This window comes from Triticum dicoccoides, chromosome 3A (genome assembly GCF_002162155.2).
Source record: "Triticum dicoccoides isolate Atlit2015 ecotype Zavitan chromosome 3A, WEW_v2.0, whole genome shotgun sequence".
NCBI lineage: Eukaryota > Viridiplantae > Streptophyta > Magnoliopsida > Poales > Poaceae > Triticum > Triticum dicoccoides.
Window position 1 is genome coordinate 675,465,011 of NC_041384.1, and position 20,923 is coordinate 675,485,933.

At 41.6% G+C, this 20,923-nt stretch overlaps 2 protein-coding genes and 1 long non-coding RNA gene across 3 annotated transcripts; 1 reads left to right on the forward strand and 2 right to left on the reverse strand.

Moving 5' to 3' along the window:
* Positions 1-634: 634 nt before the first annotated feature.
* On the reverse strand, positions 635-1,351 carry LOC119272750. The gene has a single exon (XM_037554158.1). It carries the CDS (start codon positions 1,119-1,121, stop codon positions 867-869), a length of 255 nt encoding a protein of 84 aa, XP_037410055.1. The 5' UTR covers positions 1,122-1,351; the 3' UTR covers positions 635-866.
* A 4,893-nt stretch (positions 1,352-6,244) lies between these two features.
* On the forward strand, positions 6,245-10,742 carry LOC119272752. Its single transcript, XR_005134781.1, has 3 exons — positions 6,245-6,556; positions 10,056-10,493; positions 10,680-10,742. It is a non-coding gene; the product is annotated as an uncharacterized LOC119272752 (long non-coding RNA).
* Positions 10,743-18,837: 8,095 nt separating this feature from the next.
* LOC119272840 lies at positions 18,838-20,277 on the reverse strand. The gene is made up of 3 exons (XM_037554213.1): positions 20,234-20,277; positions 19,663-20,113; positions 18,838-19,568 (listed from the first exon to the last, which is right to left on the reverse strand). Exons 1-3 carry the CDS (start codon positions 20,275-20,277, stop codon positions 19,314-19,316), a joined length of 750 nt encoding a protein of 249 aa, XP_037410110.1. The 3' UTR covers positions 18,838-19,313.
* Positions 20,278-20,923: the final 646 nt, after the last annotated feature.

Sequence of the window (20,923 nt, forward strand, 5' to 3'; positions counted from 1 at the left end):
CGGAGAGGGAGGAGAAGGATCGGAGGGGGGCGCCGGTGGAGAGGGAGGAGAGAGGAGGGTCGTGGGAAGAGGGAGAGAGGAGGGCGGCGAGATGAGGAGGAGGGAGGGAGGGAGGGGAGGGCGGCGAGAGGAGGAGGGAGATACCTTGGGGGAGTCGGCGGCGACAGGTGTGCGGCGAGTGAGTGTGTGAGGGAGAGTGAGGGGCGCGCGCGGGGTGGATAAGGTAAGCATAGTCGTAGCGCTTTTTACAGATAAGCGCTACTGCTATTTAGCAGTAGCGCTTGTCAGAAGACAGCGCTATTGCTATGTGTAATAGCCGTAGCGTTTTTTAAATACCAGCGCTACTAGTATACCTACACTGCCATGCAACCGTTGGCAACTATAATAGTAGCGTTATTATAACACAAGCGCTACTGCTACATGAATAGTAGCAGCGCTTTTCAGTGATAAGCGCTACTGTTATTTAGAAACATCGCTTTTTTATAAAAAAACGTTACTACTAAACTTCTGTGTATAAACATTTTCCTGGTAGCAGTTTCCAAAATTGCAGCATTAGTATGCTCTTTAACAAAACAAAACAAAATCTGAAGTAGAGGAGCCCTTGAAGAGTGCTGATTCAGTGAATAGTTGGTGCAAACGGTTCTGCCGGAATCAATTTCAAAGGCATTTCATCAATTATCGACACAGAGAAGTAATTACAAGCAACTAATTCCTCATCCAAGAACACATTTATACACGTACCGTCTTCAGCTAGCAGTGTTTCTGCAGTTTACAGCCGGCCAAATCAAACGGGCAAACAGGGACAGGGCAGGGCAGCACTGAAGAAAGAAAAAACCCATCTTGACCTGGAGTACTGTATGAGACAGCTAGGCGGCGTACACGTGCACGCCGATGGCGACGACGACGAGGGTGAGGATGCAGAAGAAGATGACGGCGTGGACGAGGATGGCGATGGCGCTGGTGGCCATGTTGCCGAGCTCCACCACCCTGGTCCTGGCCGGCAGCTGGAACAGCAGCCCCGGCGACAGCACCACGAAGAGGATCACCGCCACGATGATCGGGCCCCAGTCCGTGCTCGGGTGCGGCGCCCCCTCCGCCGTGCCCCCGATGCCCCCGTTCATGGCTGTCGATCCTCTCGCCACCGGCCTCCAGGCTCCAGCTACCAAACTGTACACGTGCTCTGATCTGACCTGTGCGTGCGTGTGTATGGTATGGACTCACCGGCCGACGAGTTTGGTAGAACGATGGGGGTAGACGAAGGAGCGGCGCATATGTAGCGAGGTTGCTTGGCGGTGGCTGCGTCGGCGAGGGGGAAGGAAGGAATGCATACTCTGCTTGCGGGCTAAGGAAGGGTACAAGAACTGAACAGAGTACGTACTGCCGTGTCGCCGCTTTTGTGTGGCTTTACAGTGTGAGAGGGGGCTCCAGCCTCCAGCTAGGGCCGAAAGCAAGAGGAAGGCTGGAGAAGCCAGTAGCGAAAAGAAGCCGAGCGGAGAAAAGCCAAAGGCGACGCGTTTTGCGGTGGCCGCACTGCAGCTGATGCTTTCCCGTCTTCTCCGGTTCTTCTTGCTCCCGTTTTCCTACTGCGGCCTTTTACAGATGCTGCATTGCTTGCTTGCCGCAAGACAAGAGGGTAGATGCCCCGACACCCATTGTGACTCTATAAGTCTAGTTAACGCGGATCACGATTTGAATGAGTAAAGTTTTTATATACGAGTAAAATAGAAGGTTAAGTTTGTTTTAGAAAAGTTCCAGAATTGTTTTTGGTCTTTTTTTTCCGTATGTATGAGCGTCTGCGTCTGTACTGTGTTCAAAAAACAAGTTTCAGAATTGTTTTGGCCTTTCTTTTGCAACTAGTAAATTACGTTTTCATACCAGTTGCATATACACCCGAAAGCCAAATGTGATTGTCCGTGTATTATTGGATTCACATTAGAAACATACATGCCTTATAAACAAAAAGGGAATGAGTAGCTCTTTAGTTATGCGACCTTTTATGTTCACGCATATATAGAAAAAGGACATATGACATTCTCATGTCTAAGGACAGATCATGCACATTGTACATATTGTGGAAACAACAACAAAGTAGGAGTAACTCATCGTTTATACTTACAACAAAGCTAGCAGGGTGTGTAGGAGGGCATTGTAGCAACGGTGATTGTTAAATGACAAAATTAACGCATTAACATTTTTTTTTAAAAAGGTTCAATCATCCCGTGGAGAGTAGAAATTGACTCACGTGTGAGAAGAGGCCTTGAAAGAAGAGATTGGCTTACGTTGCGTCACGCTTCCGAAGCTTCCCTTCCAGATAATCTGAGCCTTACAAGGTCCCTTGATCAGATCCCAATACCCAGCTCCAGCCCCAAGTCTTGCGAACCAACCTGTGGTTGGATGGTTAGAGGGACTGTGGTATCCCTAGCCCACCAGGGTTCAAGTCCTGATGCTCGCATTTATTTATATATTTATTTCAGGATTTCCGGCGATGCGCATTCAGTGGGAGGAAACATTCCCGTCGACGATGAGGTGCCTACACTGACTTCGTAAATTTCAAAATGATATGCCATCTCAGTCTTTTGGAGGTGCTCATTGGGGTAGGGTATGCGTATGTGCGTTTATAGGGATGAGTGTATGAGCGTGTATATGAGCGCTTGTGTCTGTACTATGTTAAAAAAAAAGCTCCAGCCCCCAAGTCTTGTTGAGAGTACACAAAATGCCGAGACAAGGGAAGCTTCGGAAGAGGGATCCCGATACCCAGCCTCTCAGGACCGATCTACCCTTCAGGTGGTAGGTGTGATGATTCATGGCCCATGAATCCATAGCGGAGTAGGAGGAGTGGTGTATGGTCTCTATAGTGAACTAAAACATCCATCTTTCCTCTCACTGGGCTCTGGTCTTTTAGCCTTTTATTTTAGCTTCTTCCTTTTGACTTATTGATCATGCTTGGAACTTTCGTTGACTTGACTTGATTTGGATTATTTATCATGTGGATGCCATGTAAGACTAGGTGGAACCTGAGATAGGATTAGTTATTCCCACAATGGCGATCTACCGATTACGGTACGACTATAAGTTAGAGAGGTAAAAGTGCATCTATTATTTTTCTAAGGAGGGTTTTTATTATTAATGTCAAAATCATTAAGGGGATAATGTATACTAACGGTGGCCATATGTTTACTCCTAAAAAGTGGTTTAAAAAATGCTTATGACCCCTAATGTTCTAAAAGACAACTTTAAGTAGTGAGAGATGATTAATTACCGACATTGTTATTTTTTTGTTCACTTTTTCTACTGGACAGCTGGCTGAAAAAAGGTTTGGTCATTTTCTTCTTATTTTTTTTCATGTGTGCTTGTTGTTGCTGAGTTTTTGTGTGTCTTTTATCCCTTTTATCCTTATGTGTGGACATGGGTCTGTGTAAGTATAAACACAAGTATTATAGAATATGTGTCAAAACTCTACTAAAGTGTGAGAATTGTACTATTATATTCTTATTTTTGCATATCATAAGAAAGTGAAATTTTCGTGCAAGCTTTATCTTTTTTTCTTTAGTTTTTCTTTCTTCTTTGATGACAATAATAATCCATTAACTTCATTTTTATTTTGTTTTAGTTTTTATTTTAGTTTTTGTTTAGGGGAAGAAGAAGACAACTGAGCCTTTCGATCTCGCTCAAATAGTGGAGAGCGATTTGACTGAAACCAGAAAAGGTTTTACGTGCATGTTTAATAGTTGGCCATTTTTTGTTTAACACTGAATTTAAAACATGGACGCACACATGCAAGTTCTATGCAATTTTTGTGTAAATCATGTTTCTGTATGAAAGTTACACAGCTATATGGTTTTTCTTGCATATCGGGGAATCGTGTAAGTTCAGTGTAATATGTGCGCAATTTTTAAGCTATTATTTTATTTTGTTTATATTAAGGGTAATACGAATGGGACTAATTCATTTTTTCTTAGAAAACTTCTGTTTCGTGAAAATTCCATCATTATATGCTTATTCTTGCATATTTTTTTAAAGCACAATTTTTGTGTAAATTGTGTGCAATTTTTTTCTTAAAGGGTAATACCAATGCAACTAATCATTCTTCCATAGAAAACCTCATTGTTTTGATTTTTTCTTTAGTTTTTATTTTATTTCTTCCTAAAGGGTAGTGCCAAAACTACTAATTCATTCTTTTTTAGAAATCTGAGTTATTTTCATTTTTAAGTTTTTATTTGATTTCTTTCTTCTTAAAGGTTAATACCAGTATCATTAATTCATTCTTTCTTAGAAAACTTCATTAATTTGATTTTCTTTTACTTTTTGTTCCATTTTTATTTCTTATGGGGTAATACCAATGTCACTAATTCATTCTTTCATAAAAAGTTCATTATTCTTATTTGATTTAGTTTAATTTGAATATTTTCTTCTTCAACGGCAATAGTAATGTCTCTAGTTCACCCCTTCCTAGAAAACTTCCCTTTTAATCAAAATTCCACTATGTAAATTGTGGGCAATTTTTTTATTTTTTTATAACTTTTTCCATATTTGTTTTCTTCCTAAAAAGTAATACCAATGCCACTAATTCATTACCCCATGGAATACTTTCTTATTTTATATTTTTAGTTTTAATTTTATTTTCTTTATTATTTAATTATAATACCAATGCCCCTAATTCATTCTTTTATCATGAAACTTTTGTTCTACAAAATTTCCACTAGTATATGTTTATTATTGAATATTATAATTAAATAAGGAAAAATGTGTGGCATTGATACTACCCTTTAAGAAGAAAGGAAATGGAAAATAATTAAAACAAACAAAAGAAAAAAAATTGTGGAAATTTTTCCGTAGAAATCGTCATTTTTTGTTTAGTTTTATTTTTTCTTTACTCTTTAATGTGATACCACCCAAAGTATGAGAATTTCAATTGATTGGCCCTTTTTCTTCTTTTTATTATCGGGTTAACAATTCACAATAATTTATACCATGGCAACTAAAAAAATTAATATCAATAGTAAAATGTGAATTGCCGTAATAATTGGCAAATATTAATATGGTATTTCTATCGTAAGAGGGTATTCCGATAATTTAATTTCCTAAGATTATCTCGTGAAACAAATAATTTTATTTCCAATAATTTAATTTCTCTATAGCAGGCGCATGTAAAGCACACTAACTAGCATAAACACGAAGCAGGGCCGATGTATTTATCTATAACATCGGTGATGTAGTCACCTAGTCTGGGCCTGCCTTGCGTCGTGATAGATCAACTGTGCCAATCCCATGTGTTGTGCTTGTTTCCCAAAAAAAATCAGACATATTTTTAATTCGTGGGCATTTTCAAGTTAATGCTTATTTTTTACTCCACACTCAATTTTGTGAACAATTTATGAATCCCCGAACATAATTTCGAATACACAAACAATTTTTATATTAATGGTTTTTTGAATTCGCAAACATTTTTTTGATCTATGAACTTTTATTGAATTTGTGAAGATTTGTTGAATTGATGAACATATTTAGATTTCGTGATTTTTTTTGTAAATTCATTAACATTTTTTGAATCTGCGAATACTTGTTGAAATTAGTGAAATTTTTAAATAAAAAACTGACTGAAAGAGAAAAGACCACATGAAGAAACAAATCGAAAGAAAAAAAAGCCAGCTCGCCGGGATCCTCGCGCCCATCATGGCACACTGTATTTTTTAGTCAAAAAAATGAGAGCAGTGTGCCGTACATGCTTGCTCGCTGGGCCGGCCTGCCTGACGAGGTTGAGAGCAAACTGAGTGAAACAAATTTACAGTCAGTCTACTGACCCAAATTTTGTGTTCAGTCAAGTGATCTCTAACCGGTACCATTTCTTAAAGAAGATAGTCGATTGCTCAGAAAATGTCGAAGCAGGCTCCCTTCACTAGTTCCCTGGCTAGATGGAGACATTCACCAAGAATCAAAAACCACCGCGGCCATACCAGATACCACCGGGCATTGACCGCCCTGTCGCACAATCCGAATCACTCCGTCGAGTCCGAATGGACGACCATTCTGTTCCACCTCACCCGAATTGGTAGAGAATCAAGAGGCTATGGGAGAGAGCTGGGGCTTCAGCCGATATTGCTAACATCAGCAACAACAACAAGTTTCAGGCACCGCGTTGATCCAGTTAGGCTGTCCACATCAAACCCCCGCGTGAACATGTGGAGAACGCGTGGTACATTTTGTGTCTTCTCTCCCAAGAAAGAAGGACACGGTCAGGCCTTGCTTCATGGAGAAGGCTTCGTCTGAAGTTCTGATTGCGTCTCGGCGTCTCCAGGAGTTCTTCCCTGCTTCATCATTTAGGAGCGATCCTCTTAACCCTCTTCTGCAGATCGAAGAAGGCAACCGATCGGGAAGATGAGCAGCTGGTCGTCGTCCGTCGAGAAGATGAAGAGGTGGATGGTGATGCCCGCGGCCGCGGGAGTGGAGGCGAAGCTGCTGTGCGTAGTCTGCAGCGTCCCGCGCCCGGAAGATCCACCCGTGCAGGGAGATTATGTGGAACAACGTGTGCACCACAGCATCAAGCGCCTTGGTTACGGTTAGTTTCTCTTGTCACCGCGCCTTCAATTTTTGTTCAATTTCTTTCTGCGAGGGATTTTTGTTCACTTATTTTCTCCTCTAAATATCGTTTTTTCAGTTCTTGATGCTAAATAGTTCTACTTACATAGTACTTCTGCAGAAGGAAGGAATGATACGTAGGTATGGATACATATGGCTGGCTATCTAGAAACTTTTTTTTGTTGTTGTTGTTGGTGTAATTTCCTAACATCACTCTCAGTCTCACCTTAAACCCGTTCAACCAAACCGCGTCTCCGAAAACTCCAATCTGTCATGAACCCCAGACCCAAATTGCAACTGCGAGATGTTTTTCTGTTGTTGATTGAGAAAAGTCTTTTATGTTTTATGGTCGACATCAGTTCGATCTCATCCAATCCCAATCCCATTTCTAACGGTTATCAACCTTTGGCGATCGAGATTTTCTTTTATAGAGAAGAAAATATCACCTAGGGCGCAGCCGTTCGGTGGTGATCGCCTACTTGATCGAGCTCAGACACCGCTCTAGCGACTTAGTCGACGACAAGCCGCTGGCACGGCGACTCGCGAGGCCGTCACGATGTTGGCGTGGTCGCGTGGAGACCGTGTGTGCGTATCAAGGTCAACCCTCCTTTTTCATCCATGACAACTCTCCGTATATACCGTCCCAAAAGCCTTACAAATCGCTTAGCAAGAGCTAATTTATGATGAGTGTTTTTTTAGAGAAAACACCTGTATTTTCACGCAAAATACTAGAATGATCATGGGTCCTGGTATACCTAATTTTATAACTTAGCACGTATTTAATTTAATTTTTTAAAAATAACGCATATCGCCATCGGAATAAAACTTACCCATGTAAATTATACAAAATAATTGATGATTTGCAGATTTTGGTGACCTGGATCTAGGAGCACCCGCTAAAGCATTCTAATTTTTAAAAGTAGCAAAAAAAATAACAATTCTGAAACTTTTCTGTAGCGACACGGTCAAGTGTTCTTCTCATGTATGAAGTTTCACAAAGAAATGACTTCCGTGTTCTTCTGGATGAATAAACCAAAATTGCAACTTCAAAAAGCTTTGATAGTATTGTTTATATATTACCATTTTTTTCCACACAAAAGACCACGGGAGTCATTCCTTCACGAAACTTTATACGTGAGTATAACACTAGACCTTGTTGGTAAAAAAAGGTTTCATATTTCTTTGATTGTTCTATTAGGTATTTTTGGATTTTCTACATGCATGAAAATGAGGAAATTAGAATGCTAACCAGTAGCACTATTATTTTCTAACTTTTACCCATCTCACCAATAATCATATTATTCAACAAACATTTCCATGAGAAAGTGTCAAGGTTTTTTAATGGGTCATTATTTGTCGGAGCCAACTCACATTAGGCATGATTGCATTTCCATGGAATTTGCCTCCATATCTTTACTATTAAAAGGTAGTTGGTGTTTGTACGCCATGAAATGTGGTTTTGCCTCCATATCTTTGCATGAAAATGAGGAAAACTTCATCTGAATACGAAACCAACAATATTTTTTTTGCATATCATTTATATTTTGCAAATCAAATTTACTGTCAACAAAAGTTGCAAAATACAAGGGAACCTAATAAACTCGGACTGAGGTAGTACAAAAAATTCAACTAAATCAAAACTTACCTTCTCTGCCCCTACCATACCCAAATGAAATCAAATCTTACCAAAAAACTGAACCAAATAAAAAAAATCTTGCCTTCCCTTACCCACACTCAAATCAAATCATACCAATATCTAGAATATGGTGGGTGTAATGTACATATATTGGACATGATTGATACTGAACCACTAGAATATGTATGCCCCAGTGCTAGTATATCTTAATGTCTGGTACATATAATGAGTAATGTTAATACAAATTAAACTTACCTTTCCTATTCTGGATTGTATTCGATTGACCATGATCGTTGATGACACTGCAAGAAGGGATCTAATGTAATTAATGTATCTTTGATCATGCTCATATTTTTATTTGTAATAAGTGGACTCCAATACCTTATCCTCTTTCCCCACCTTGACTTGTTCATATAGGATATCCGAAAGATGCCAGCAAAATCTTGGTAAAGTAATTTGATTGTTGGTAGATAAGCAGTGGCATTCTAACAATCCCATTGGTGACAATTGGAGAAAGGAGAACATCAATCATGTATACAATCTCGTTACACACTTGTCTACGATTAATAGTATCTTAACTTCATCAATCCTTTATCACCAATATCTGCTTGTGCCTCGTTCCTTATGTCTTTTTTTTGTGTGATTTTTTTTCATGTGATTTACGGAGTTCCTAAATTTACTACCTTCATGCACTTAATTGTTCCAAGCCACTATTATTCATGAGCCCATCCAAAACCACTCGAGAAATGTTGAATGTGGATAGAATTGTTTATTTTCATATAACGATCTTCCTATTGCTAGTGACATATCAACATCGTTGCCATGCATCATGCTCACATACATGAAAAAGATCACGACACTATGATAAATTAAGTCGACGGTCTTTGGCGTAAGAGCCAATTTTGCGGAATTGTGCTATGATGAGTTTTTCTTATGAGCTTAGCATCATGTTTGGAAAACTCGGTTAATAATTAACAAATTTTGACAGTAAAAACATGTTTCTCTAGTGGCAAGAATAAGATTATATGTCAATTTCTACTGATTATTCTATGATCATATCGCCAGCAGAAAAATATTCAAACAATTTAACCAACCAAAATTACCATGACCCAATAAAATGTCAAATGCAGCTAAAAGTGTAAGTTGGTCACTTGATTATCCTTAGTGTCTAGAGAAAATATAATATATCTTGCAGAAGACTTCACTGTTTTTTTTCTCAATAATTTTGGAGCATATAACTCAACATCCTTTCTATTAATATTTTTCCAGCACATATTCTCCTCTTTGCTTAATAAAGAATCTGAACATTGCTCATAATATAGTTGATTCTGACTACGTCTTCGTGTATATCCTCTCCATAGATTGTATTTGCACCAATGGTTACAAGCCATGAACCTACTAATGCTGCCTAAGTTTTGTCTATCTTGACATTTTATTTTGCTAAATAATCTCTTCAAGGACCCGCCTTATATTTTTCTTAAATGGGAGTGGTTGTTTCCACTTAAGCACTAAAGAAATGTACAAGGCGGAATTTATTCGTCAATTTTAGATGTCAAAATAAGTTGCTACACATGATGGGGGTAATTTTTTTGTTCTATCCATTAGGGCCTTTCATTTATGTAAAAGAAAAAAAAACAAAGATGGGAGTGTTAGTTTCATATGTAGGGGAGATGAGTCATCTAGATTACTTCACTTACTGAACTGTGCACCACCGTGAGCCTACATGTCGGTAAAGGATGATCTTTGATCCCCATTGGTTGCATACATGTTCGTTAACTGAAATAATTTGGAAGATTCATTTCCAAGAATAATTGGCTCATATAAATAACTTCTTGTTGTGCAGCTTGCATTGCCCTGAAGGATTTTTCTAAACTCAAGATGATGCATGACGTCGACTGGAATGAGAAGCATAGGCTTATTTTCCGGCACAAAAAAGTGATAATTGTATTCTCTTAACTGTAAATAAATTGTGAGTGTCACACATGAAATCCTTAGGTTATTTTATTTCTGAATTTGAACTTCCAATAGTGAATCTGAAAAGGAATAGTGCTCTTGTAATAAGTTTAAATTTGGAGTATGAAACTGTTAATTGGTACCGCCTGTCAATGGTATATGCTGAGTTCCTGACGGGTGTTGGATTATTCGTTGTGTCCTTTTGATCATTGCAGAAAAATGCCTACGCATTGCTGTATTCGGGAGACTATTCCGATGCCGCCAAAAATGCAATGAAGAATAGTTTTGAAACGAAGATATCTCACATAGTGGATATCAGCTACCGCAGGTTGGCATCCTTGTTATATTTCTAGGACATGCACGCATTCAATTGTTCAAGCATGCACGTTCTCGCTACTCGTCTTCAACAAATATGAATGCTTAAGACTGGATGTTTCTTGTCTAGTACATTTGTTTGTGTTGTTAAGAATGGCTATAATTTAATAAGCTCATTGCTAATTTACTGGGTTTGCAGCTTTTCAGGTAAGAGCGATGTTGTGAAATTTTTGACGGTCAAGGGAGCTAAGCCTGACGGGCGACATCTGTCGTGCGACTTCGTCGATGTACACCATGTAGAAACAATGCTCAGTAGTTACTTGTGCTGTTAAATTAGATATGATGAAGGCCTACGATCGAGTTGAGTGGCATTTTCTTGAGGCCATTCTAACAAGGCTAGGGTTCAACATGATCTTTACTCGTTTGATAATGAAGTGTGTTACTTCAGTCAGGTTCTCAATTCGGTTTAATGGAGAGCTTCAGCCTTTTTTCACACCCTCACGTGGATTTAGGCAAGGAGATCCACTGTCTCCATATCTCTTTTTGATATGTGCAGAAGGCTTCTCTTCGCTGCTAAAGTCTCATATTGGAGGACATATCGATAGAGGTATTCGAGTAAGTTACAAATCACCTTGGGTGTCACATTTACTGTTTGCAGATGATAGTTTGATTTTCATCAGTGCAACTAATCAAAGTGCTATTCGATTGAATGAGATTCTCAGAATTTATAGTGATGCTTCTGGACAGTGTGTCAATCGCGACAAAAGTTCTATCTATTTTAGCTCTAACACACCAGCACACTTGAGACAGCAGCTAAAAGCAGTCCTGAACATTTCTGTGGAGGCATTTAGCGAGCGATATTTGGGGCTGCCAACTGCTGTTGGGCGGATTAACAGTGGCACTTTCGATCACATCGGGGAGAGGGCACGGAGCAAGATGCAGGGATGGTCCGAAAAGCTGATGGCTTGTGCCGGGAGGGAAACCTTGCTAAAGTCGGTGGTTCAAGCCATTCCAACTTACTCGATGAGTACTTTTTTGCTCACTAAGAAAGTCTGTAAGAGTCTTACTTCTCCGATGGCAAAATATTTCTGGAGTAGTTCTCTTGACAAGAATGGGATGCATTGGGTGTCGTGGAAGAATCTAGCAACACCCAAGTGCAAAGGAGGTATGGGTTTTCGAGACCCTCATCAGTTTAACCTTGCGCTACTCGGAAAGCACGGATGGAGGTTCTTAACTAATCCGAGCTCTCTTTGTTCAAGGGTTTTAAAAGGCCGCTACTTTCCTGACATAGATTTTATGCATGCAACTTGCCCCAAGTCTGCTTCTGCAACTTGGAGGGCGATAATAGCCGGCAGGGAAGCTTTGAAGGCGGGGTTGATTAAAAGAGTGGGAGATGGATCCTCCATTGATGCGTGGACAGATAAGTGGATCCCGGGCACAATTTCTATGTCGCCCATGATGAAACCGGCGTCTGCTACAATCCACATGGTGTCAGATCTCATTGATCCGGACAACTGGTCCTGGCGACACGAGCTAGTTAGATCAAACTTCATTGCCCCGGATGCAGATGCGATCCTCAACATACCAATCCGGCGTGGGGGTGGTGATGATTTCTTTGCTTGGGCCTTTGAGACTTCAGGCAACTACACAGTTAAATCGGCGTACCGTGCTCTAATGATTCAGAACGAGCGTCTTGCTCTAGGAGAAGGGACGGATACCGGAGCTTCAAGAGATGAATCACAACTGTGGAGTGCTCTATGGAAACTCAAAGTTATCCCAAAAGTTCGTGTGTTTTGGTGGCGTGTACTTCGACGGATTCTACCGGATGAGTGCACACTTAAACACCGTCATATTGCAGTCATCGACAGATGCAATGTTTGCTTGGCCAAGGAGGAAGATCTTATGCATGCTCTTATTCACTGTACTCATGCACAACGCTTCTGGAATGAAGCTTTTGCTTGGTTTGGCATCATATTACCGCCATTACATCCGGATTCTTGGTCACGGGATATTCTATGTGATACGCGGTTTCCTGAGGATGACCGACCAAAGATCATCACAATCATGTGGACGATTTGGCATTCTCGCAATCGCATTAAACATGGAGAAGTAGGCAGGGACCCGCCAGCAGCTATTCGAGCCACTAGGGAAGCCCTAGCCCTACTGGAGATGCCACGCAACACACAAACAGTTCTCCCCGGCTATGGGTGGAGACCACCAGAACAAGGCGTGATCAAGATTACCACTGATGGTGCACTGAACCTTGCAGATGGTGTGGGCGGTGCAGGTGGCGTCGCTCGTTCCTCCGATGCATTATTGGGGGCTTGGTGCAAACCAGTTGTGGGTATTTCGGACCCACTAATTGTTGAAGCTTTCGCTATGCGAGAAGGAGCCCGCTTTGCTGCACTTCGAGGGCTATCGCATGTTATAATGGAAGTGGATTGCCTGGAGTTGGTGACACTCTGGAACACTCGTCACAATTCTTGCTCGATTGTGGCACCGATCTTGGAAGAAATAGGAGAGCTAGTAGTTAATTTTCCTTTATTTGTGATTCAGCATGTAAATCGGTCGGCAAACTTACCGGCACACCTTTGTGCTAAGCGAGCTTGCACTCTGAGTGTGACCGAAAGTTGGCTCGACAAGACCCCGAGTTTCCTGGTTTCAAGCCTGCTGGCTGATTGTCCAAGGAGCTCTTTTGTTGAATAAAGCTCTCTGATTTGATCGCAAAAAAAAAACAAGACGTCTCATGGTGCCGGAGGAAATGCTGCCAGGATTGAACCAAGTGCGGATGAGGTCTAGCCGTCTAGACGTGAGAGTGGATTTTCCATAACTAGATGACCAGTTGCGCCAAATGGCGCAAAGATCCGTTTAAAACCATGTTCGTGTTGAAATATTTGCATTTTTTCAATAACCATATATTCGAGTACATTTGGTAAGAACTTATACCCCTATATATAAAGAAAATTAAATGTAATATTTTCTAAGGTAATAATGCCACAAATTAGATCATCGGTAGGTCAAGATAGTTGAGCCTACAATTGGGAACACCGAGTAGTTGTAAACTTGCATTAAAAAAGAGTAAAAACAAGTGACACAATAAAATGTATTTAATACATGAACTCGTGAACATTACCTGGGGCGGTGAAGTTAGGGTCTTTCGTCATGTGACGAGTGGTGTCAGGTGCTTCAGATCTATGCAAGGGTTCAACAATGATGACTGCAACTCCAAGGCACTGGTCCTTAGGGGCACGTGCACGAAACTTTTTGACTATCATCGACCAGGTGAAGCCGGCTCCGGTAGGGAAGCGACGACAGCGGCGCATCAACAACATAGTGTATGCAGTGGTTTTGGAATCTCAATGTATTTTTTATTATGTTTTATATGCTTTGTATTTCCAGTGAACATTGATAATAGATCTAAATCATTTTCGGGAAAACAATTAAGGGGTAAGATTTTGACCAGTCGTCACGCTTGTTTCTGTGAATAAAACCTTCCAGATAATATAGACCCTTAAAAAAGAAAAACTACCTGACAATAGATTTTTTGAGGGATTTCCCTGGCAATAGAATTTTTGTGCAGAAAACCCTGGCAATAGATGGTTGGGACCTGGAAGCACTCAGAAATGTATTTTCCTGGTGGGTCACAGTGTTCACGGGTGGACGGGTGGACCTGTGGGCAACAACATTCACAGAAAGCAATAGCAGCGTGTCTGGTGTGTGAAGCCTCCCGCTGGTCCAAACCACGCGTGTCTGGTGTGTGTGGGTTTGCCTGTGCGCGTGTCCTCCCACCGGTTAGCCACTCAGCGCAGCTCTGGACAGAGGAGATTGGTGATTTGGGTGGTGCCGGGTACGCCTCGGCTCCTTGCAGTGGTTGTAGGATTGCCGCCGTCGTGATGTTCCGGCTATCGGTGCTGCTTCCCACGACTGCTTCTTGGGGCGCTGCTTCCTCGTCCATATGATCTGCGCCACTGTTGTTCAGGTCATCCGTCTCTCCCTCCCGTCTGCTCGATTTGCTGCTCTTCCCTGATCTGGTTTGTATTGTTTCATCTGGTATTGGATTTGTTGTTTGCTATCTTGGGCTGGATTCAGTATGGTGTTTCTCGAGCATTGAAGTCATTGGATTGGGCTCTGGTTTTCGTAGAGATGCCGCTTTCGTGCTTCAATTGTTGTGGAGGGCGCCATGCACTACAGAGGATGAGAGTGGCTGATTTTTGTGGATTGATGCTTCCCTTCAAGTTTAACTTGCTGCTTCAATTGCCAACTTTGACAGGAGGAGATTGATAGGTGCACCCACCGCATAGAGCCGAAGGAAGTGTGTCAATCCAGCAATACATGGAGCCGACCAACAACCAGGGACGCATCCACCATTGTCTTACCTGCTCTAAGCACACAGTCAATTTTGTTTCAGATGGAATGCATTCAACATATATGGTGGAAGAGAGCTGCCCCCAGGCCCTCACTACTGAACAAGCACGCCCACAACAAGGACATGGAGATATTCATCACATGGGTAATCAACTTCAACTTTACCACCTACATTACCATGATCTCACTGCTTGCTAGATCCAGTATACCGACAGTGAGTCACCAACCATATAGCCATTAAACTGCATGCAATTTCTGTTTTCAGAATACTTGCCCAAATAATGGCTGCATTGTCAGCTCGCCATCACTTTAAAACATGAGCTGCCACAGTTCTCCTTTCCTCACACCACATATCTTTACGCAATGCAATAAAAGAGTGGCAGTCTCATGACTTGTTTTGAAATTGATTGAGTAAAAAATGACACCTTGATGCGTGCGCTTGCCAGAGAAGTGCATCCAGTATTTACCTACTTGAGGTGATCACATACACAAAATTAAAATGCAATGATCACATCACAGACTATAATTTGTTTTCTTAATTTATACACACTGTACACCCACTTTTCCAAATCGGCTTTACCATATCACCATATATCCAACCTTAGGTGCAACACGCAACCTACAATTGAACCGATAGTTCAATAAGGACGAACATTTAGCACAAAGGAAGATGCACTTTAAAAAAAACTTCCAATGAACACAGAAAAAATCGATGCTCGAGTGAGTGCCAATATCATCTAAAAATATGCAATATAATTATAAGAGGTCAAGCCAGTCAAGTGAAAGACGTCTGCAACTATAGAACAACACATTAGCAAACTTGAGAGCAACAGAATTACAATTAGTACAGTTTTCAGGGCAACACACAAGAAACTACATGACTATCACTAAGTGAGGAGTGGGTGGCTCCAAGAACTGGAATTAGACAAATTATACATCATCAATCATTAGGAGCTGGACCCAATAGAATCTTGTCTCCTGGTCTGCAAGCCAAAAAAACTGCAGGAAGACTTTCAACACATATGCAGCAAGAACACCATGGCAATGGTAATAGATGATTGAGCGCATTGTGAATAATGGGGCGACCTCACCTCAAGTAGATCGCGTTAGAATAAAAACAACACGACAGTGGCGATGGTACTTGTTGAGCTTTACGTCGAGCCTTCGAGGCAGTCTAGAAGTGATGGCCGACGTGATTCGCCCTTGCAAGAAAATTAGGAGAGGCCATTACCAAACTCGATACATACTTTCATTTTATATGTTACCTAGGAAGCAATTAGATCAAATACATATATATATTTAATGCAATGCTTTATCTGGTATCTGAATGCTCAAGTTGTAAAGTTGTGTCAGCTTGACAATTGTCAAATCCCTGCTGGAAAAGTACTACATTGATCTCAAGCTAATTGGCCACCTTGAGGTTGGTAGCGAGACATTGATAGACAAAAGTAAATCCATCAAAACGTGGCTGATGCAATTTTTAGAGGTAAATCATGGAATAGCATCCCACATATATTCACCCTCTAAATGTTGATCTTTATGAATTCACGGTTTCTAGTTCTTTTAGTTGTTTGTTATTAGTCCAGTTTCAGTCTCACTCACTCAGTCGCATATTGTTGCCACTTGTCATAAATACAGGAAAGTGGTAATACCAACATCGAGGGAGTTTGACTCCAGTAATGCATGTTATGGTGGAACAACTTCCCTCTTGAATTGGTGTGACTTCGATCCAAAGTCCATGCAAGGATGAACGTTACGGCCTTGTAGTCTGCACAGATAGCACGGTTAGTCATCCAATATAGCCATCTAACTGTTGCACCAAGTGGATTCAGTTTCTCTTCCTTTTGTCTCCATGCAACATTCATTTGTTGTCCCATATTATGTTCAGGTTTATGCAGAGGGACCAGCTCGACCTGGTGGAGCTGCTGCAGTTGCTATGCTTATTGGTCCAAATGCACCTATTTCTTTCAAAAGCAAATATAGAGCTTTTCACATGACTCATGTTTACGATCTCTACAAGCCTCATCTTGCAAGTGAATATCCGGTTAGGATTCTATCACCTGTTTTTGTTTGTTTGTTTTAGGCATCTAAATAAACAAATTTCTCAATGAGATACCATTTTTTGTCTATTTCATAGTATTATATCATCTGTACACATTATAGCTAGGTTGTTAATGGGAAACTTTTTCAAACATGCGATTGGGGACCACACGCGCGCACATATCAAGCCAACACACCATAAACGCAGCAGCAGCACGCAAGCCACAAATAGGCGTGTGGCGCAGCGCATGGGGAAGACGGCGACACAACCAATAGAGCGAGGAGCAGACAGCCACGCTTGCCATCGAGCCGTTCACACTAAAACGGATCAAAGAGTAGGACATTTCTATTCTCAAACCCTCCCATCGTAGGGAGTAATTATCAAACAGAGAAACAAAAGGAAAAGAAAAGCAAGAAGTTCCCTTCATCTATTTTTTATTTTCTTTAGTAGTTCCCTTCCTCCCACGCAAGCAGTTCCCTTCGCCAGACAAATTCCTCCCATCTGTTTTTTATTTAGTAAAGTAAAACAGGGCATGCCCAGTCATGTTTGACGGGCGCAGCTCAGGAAAGATTTGATTGTGCTATTAGTTAGTAGGTACATTACAGAGCTTGTTCATGCTAAGAACATCTACTATTAGATTCTTATAACCATACTTCATGTTTCTATTTTCTAAATTAAAATAGGCGATCTCACTACAGTAAAAAATAAACACATATATAGCTGCATAATTACCTCACGAAGCTATTTGCAAGGTAGTAGGAAAATATTATGCTTTCCTAATAATATTACCAAATTACAATTGACCGATTCTAGTCTAGGTTTTAAATTTGAAAAGGGGGAACAACTCACCATGCTCTTTGATTTCTTCTTGGACCTATGTTTCCTATCACCAGTCCCCTCCCCGCCGCCTGAATCCTCATTGATCTCTGCAAATCTTAAAAAAAAGCATCCAAATAACCAATATGTATCTTCAAAATAGAAAAATCAAATTAATAAAAGCTATCTAATTGATGGAAGGAGCTTCATTTCATAATGGAATTCACTCTATCAGGCAAATTGTGATGTTTTGGCATCCACGGCCAAAACATCAATATAGAATTCAAATATTTAGACATGACAATACGTGAGTCATGATGTCATAATAAGCAGAGTTTTTCTCAATCGTTCATGTGGGACAAAATACATAGTTGACATACTTAATAATAAGTTAACAAAGATGAGACCCAATGAATCAAACATTAAAGCTTTGGCTTCACCATAACAAATTAATCTTTGCCATGTACAGTCTAGCCCTTAATACCTGGCATTTCATTTTACAATGGAACTCTGTTATCCCTTGGCAAGCAGCAGTAATGTAGCAATGTAGCAGTAGCACTTCTTTCTAGTGTACTCATGTTGGACATAACAAATATTAGATATTAAAAAATCATGTTACACATGAAGCCAAATAAGCATTTTTGCATAAACCAAACGGATAAACTCACCCTGGGGTAGACTGCAATCATCTGATAATCATCAATCATATATAATCTATTCAAACAGATTTGTCGGTCAAAATATGACAATTAGCGTCCACCATGTAGCTTTATTAAGGGTGATGTTCGATGCCGGGCTGCAAAGCATAAACACGCGTTACTACATTTAAATCTATGTTGCCGAAAAAATAAGTAAGCGGTAAGAATTATGAAAATATATAACACCCTTTGGCATGGATTGCAAAAACTAAAAAAGAAAAGGATGCCCAGTATGGACTCTTCTATATACGCACCTTATATTTCCTACATGAAGAAGAATAAGAGATGAACCACTAACCTAGCAAGCAGTCAAGCGAACCTGATGGTACTGGTCTCTTGCCGTTGAGGCCAATGCACTTGACTTGGAGCTGCGTGCTACTGCCTTCACACCGCAAGGCTTTCTTACTCTTGTTGTCCTGTCCCTCGAATGCAATGAATAGCAGGTACATACACCATAGAGAAAATGTAAGCAACTGAACATATGACATATCCTTCATCAATTCTTATATATAAAACTAAAGTTCAGGTTTTCTCACTGGCTCATAGCCTTCTCTTCAATCCTTGCTTCTCATAAAGAGTTTTCCTCTCCCTCCAATGCAATGAACAACAAGTGCATACACCATAGAGAGAATGTTAGCAACTGAACACATGACATGTCCTTCATCAATTCTTAAAAAAACTAAAAATGAAGCTCTTCTCATTGGCTCATAGCCTTCTCTTCAATCCTTGCTTCTCACAAAGTGTTTTCGGATTCACAAATAACCAAGGAGGCAGCCAACAACATATAATAGCACATAGCAGTAGCACAAGTAGAGTTAGGCCAAGCAGCAGCCAAGCCTGGTAGCAGCAGAACCCACAACAAACACATCTACCAGCACAAAATCAAAAGAGAAGGGGGGGAGGAGGATGGAGCTCACCTGCCTGAAGAGACAAGAACAGCCAGAGGAGATGGGGGTGTGGACGACGGGTGGCTGGGAGAGCTTCTCGAGTGGACGGATGACGGGCGCGAGAGTTGGCCTTCTCTGCGGCTCATGTTCCTACTGTCGAGGACGACGACAATGATGCCATGAACCATCGAACCTGCGCTTGTTAGGAGTAGATGAGGAGAGGTGGCCGCCAAGCCACCATGATGTCTCTTTGAGGACAACCTTCTCCTCGCTAACCCTACCTGCATAAGAACAAAAAAAATAGGAAGCCATGAATTAGAAGATGAGCTCAGGTTACCATGCAAGGACGAGTAAATGGGTGAAGAAATATCTCACCTGCGACGGGCTATGGGAGCCATCCTCGACCTCTCCTCCTCTACAGGCAGCCGCCGGGGTGGGGGCTCGACCAGGTGGGTTCCGCTGCAGCTCTGCTGCCCTCACCGCAGCAGCCGCTCCTAATCTCCTGACGGAGATTTGAGCCCGATCCAGAATCACTGCAGCAGCCGCTCCTAATCTCCTGACGGAGATTTGAGCCCGATCCAGAATCACTGCAGCAGCCGCTCCTAATCTCCTGACAGAGATTTGAGCCCGATCCAGAATCACTGCACGCAGCGCCGGATGCCGGCGACCTGCGCCTGATCCGGCTGGATCGAACGTAGTTGAGCCCCTGCTGCTGCACCTTGAGCACCAGGGAAGTGGGCCGGGAGAGAAGGCGGCGGTGCGAGAGGAGCAGGGGAGGCGAGACGGGGCGGAGTGGTGTGGGGCTCGAGGAGGAAGAGGATTGGTCCTGGTGCGCTAGGTTTCGGGAGAGGATTTTTTTTTGACGGGGGTTTCGGGAGAGGATTGGTCCTCGATCTCGTCGCTGCTCCTCTAGTCCATCCCGTCAACTCCCTCCATAAAAACACACCCTCTGCTCGCTGGCCCCCTCAGCCTCATAACCCCACCCGTCATCCTCTCTTGAAGCGGCCACGAACGTGGAAAACGGTGGACGGTTGACCAGTCGCCAGCAGCCAAAAAAACACTGTAGCTACTCGATCGAGCGGTGGAAAACGCACAGCGCGCGCAATGCCTCCAGATGGACGGGTACTCTAGCAGTCTTTATATGTTAGATAGGTTTCTCTGATCCGGTAGGCGGAGAGCATGTGCCCGGAACGCAGTTCCTGTGGTATCCGCGTTGGCTGCGGAGGTTTTCTTTTCTAAGAGAGAGAGAGAGAGAGAGGGAGAGAGAGAGGGGTTATGCTCTGTTCGTGGTCGACCTGCAAATGTTTTGTATGTTTTCTTTGAGATAATGCATGGACAGTTGATTGCACTGGCATTGCAACCGCATATACAAACTACAAAGTGTGGTACGGCCGCGTTGGGATAATGCATGAACATTTTGAGTCGTGCATTATCCACTTATTTAAGTGCCATTGCAACGGCAAACAAACTACAGGGGTTGCTTTTTTTTTTGGCGAAATGCTACAGGGTTTGCTAACTCAATTAAATTGTTTTTTTATTCAAAGTTTCAAACCCACTTTTTTTTTGCTTACATATAATTAATACCCCTGTTTGTACCCCTTTATGGACTTATGTACCCTTTCAACGACAAGTGGAT

Coding starts and splice junctions, on each gene's coding strand:
- LOC119272750 (XM_037554158.1), bottom strand. CDS start 1,121: ATGAACGGGGGCATCGGGGGCACGGCGGAGGGGGCGCCGCACCCGAGC.
- LOC119272840 (XM_037554213.1), bottom strand. CDS start 20,277: ATGACGGGTGGGGTTATGAGGCTGAGGGGGCCAGCGAGCAGAGG. Junction 20,114..20,233: donor AGGGGGCCAGCGAGCAGAGG/GTGTGTTTTTAT, acceptor CTAGCGCACCAG/GACCAATCCTCTTCCTCCTC. Junction 19,569..19,662: donor GCTCCCATAGCCCGTCGCAG/GTGAGATATTTC, acceptor GTTCTTATGCAG/GTAGGGTTAGCGAGGAGAAG.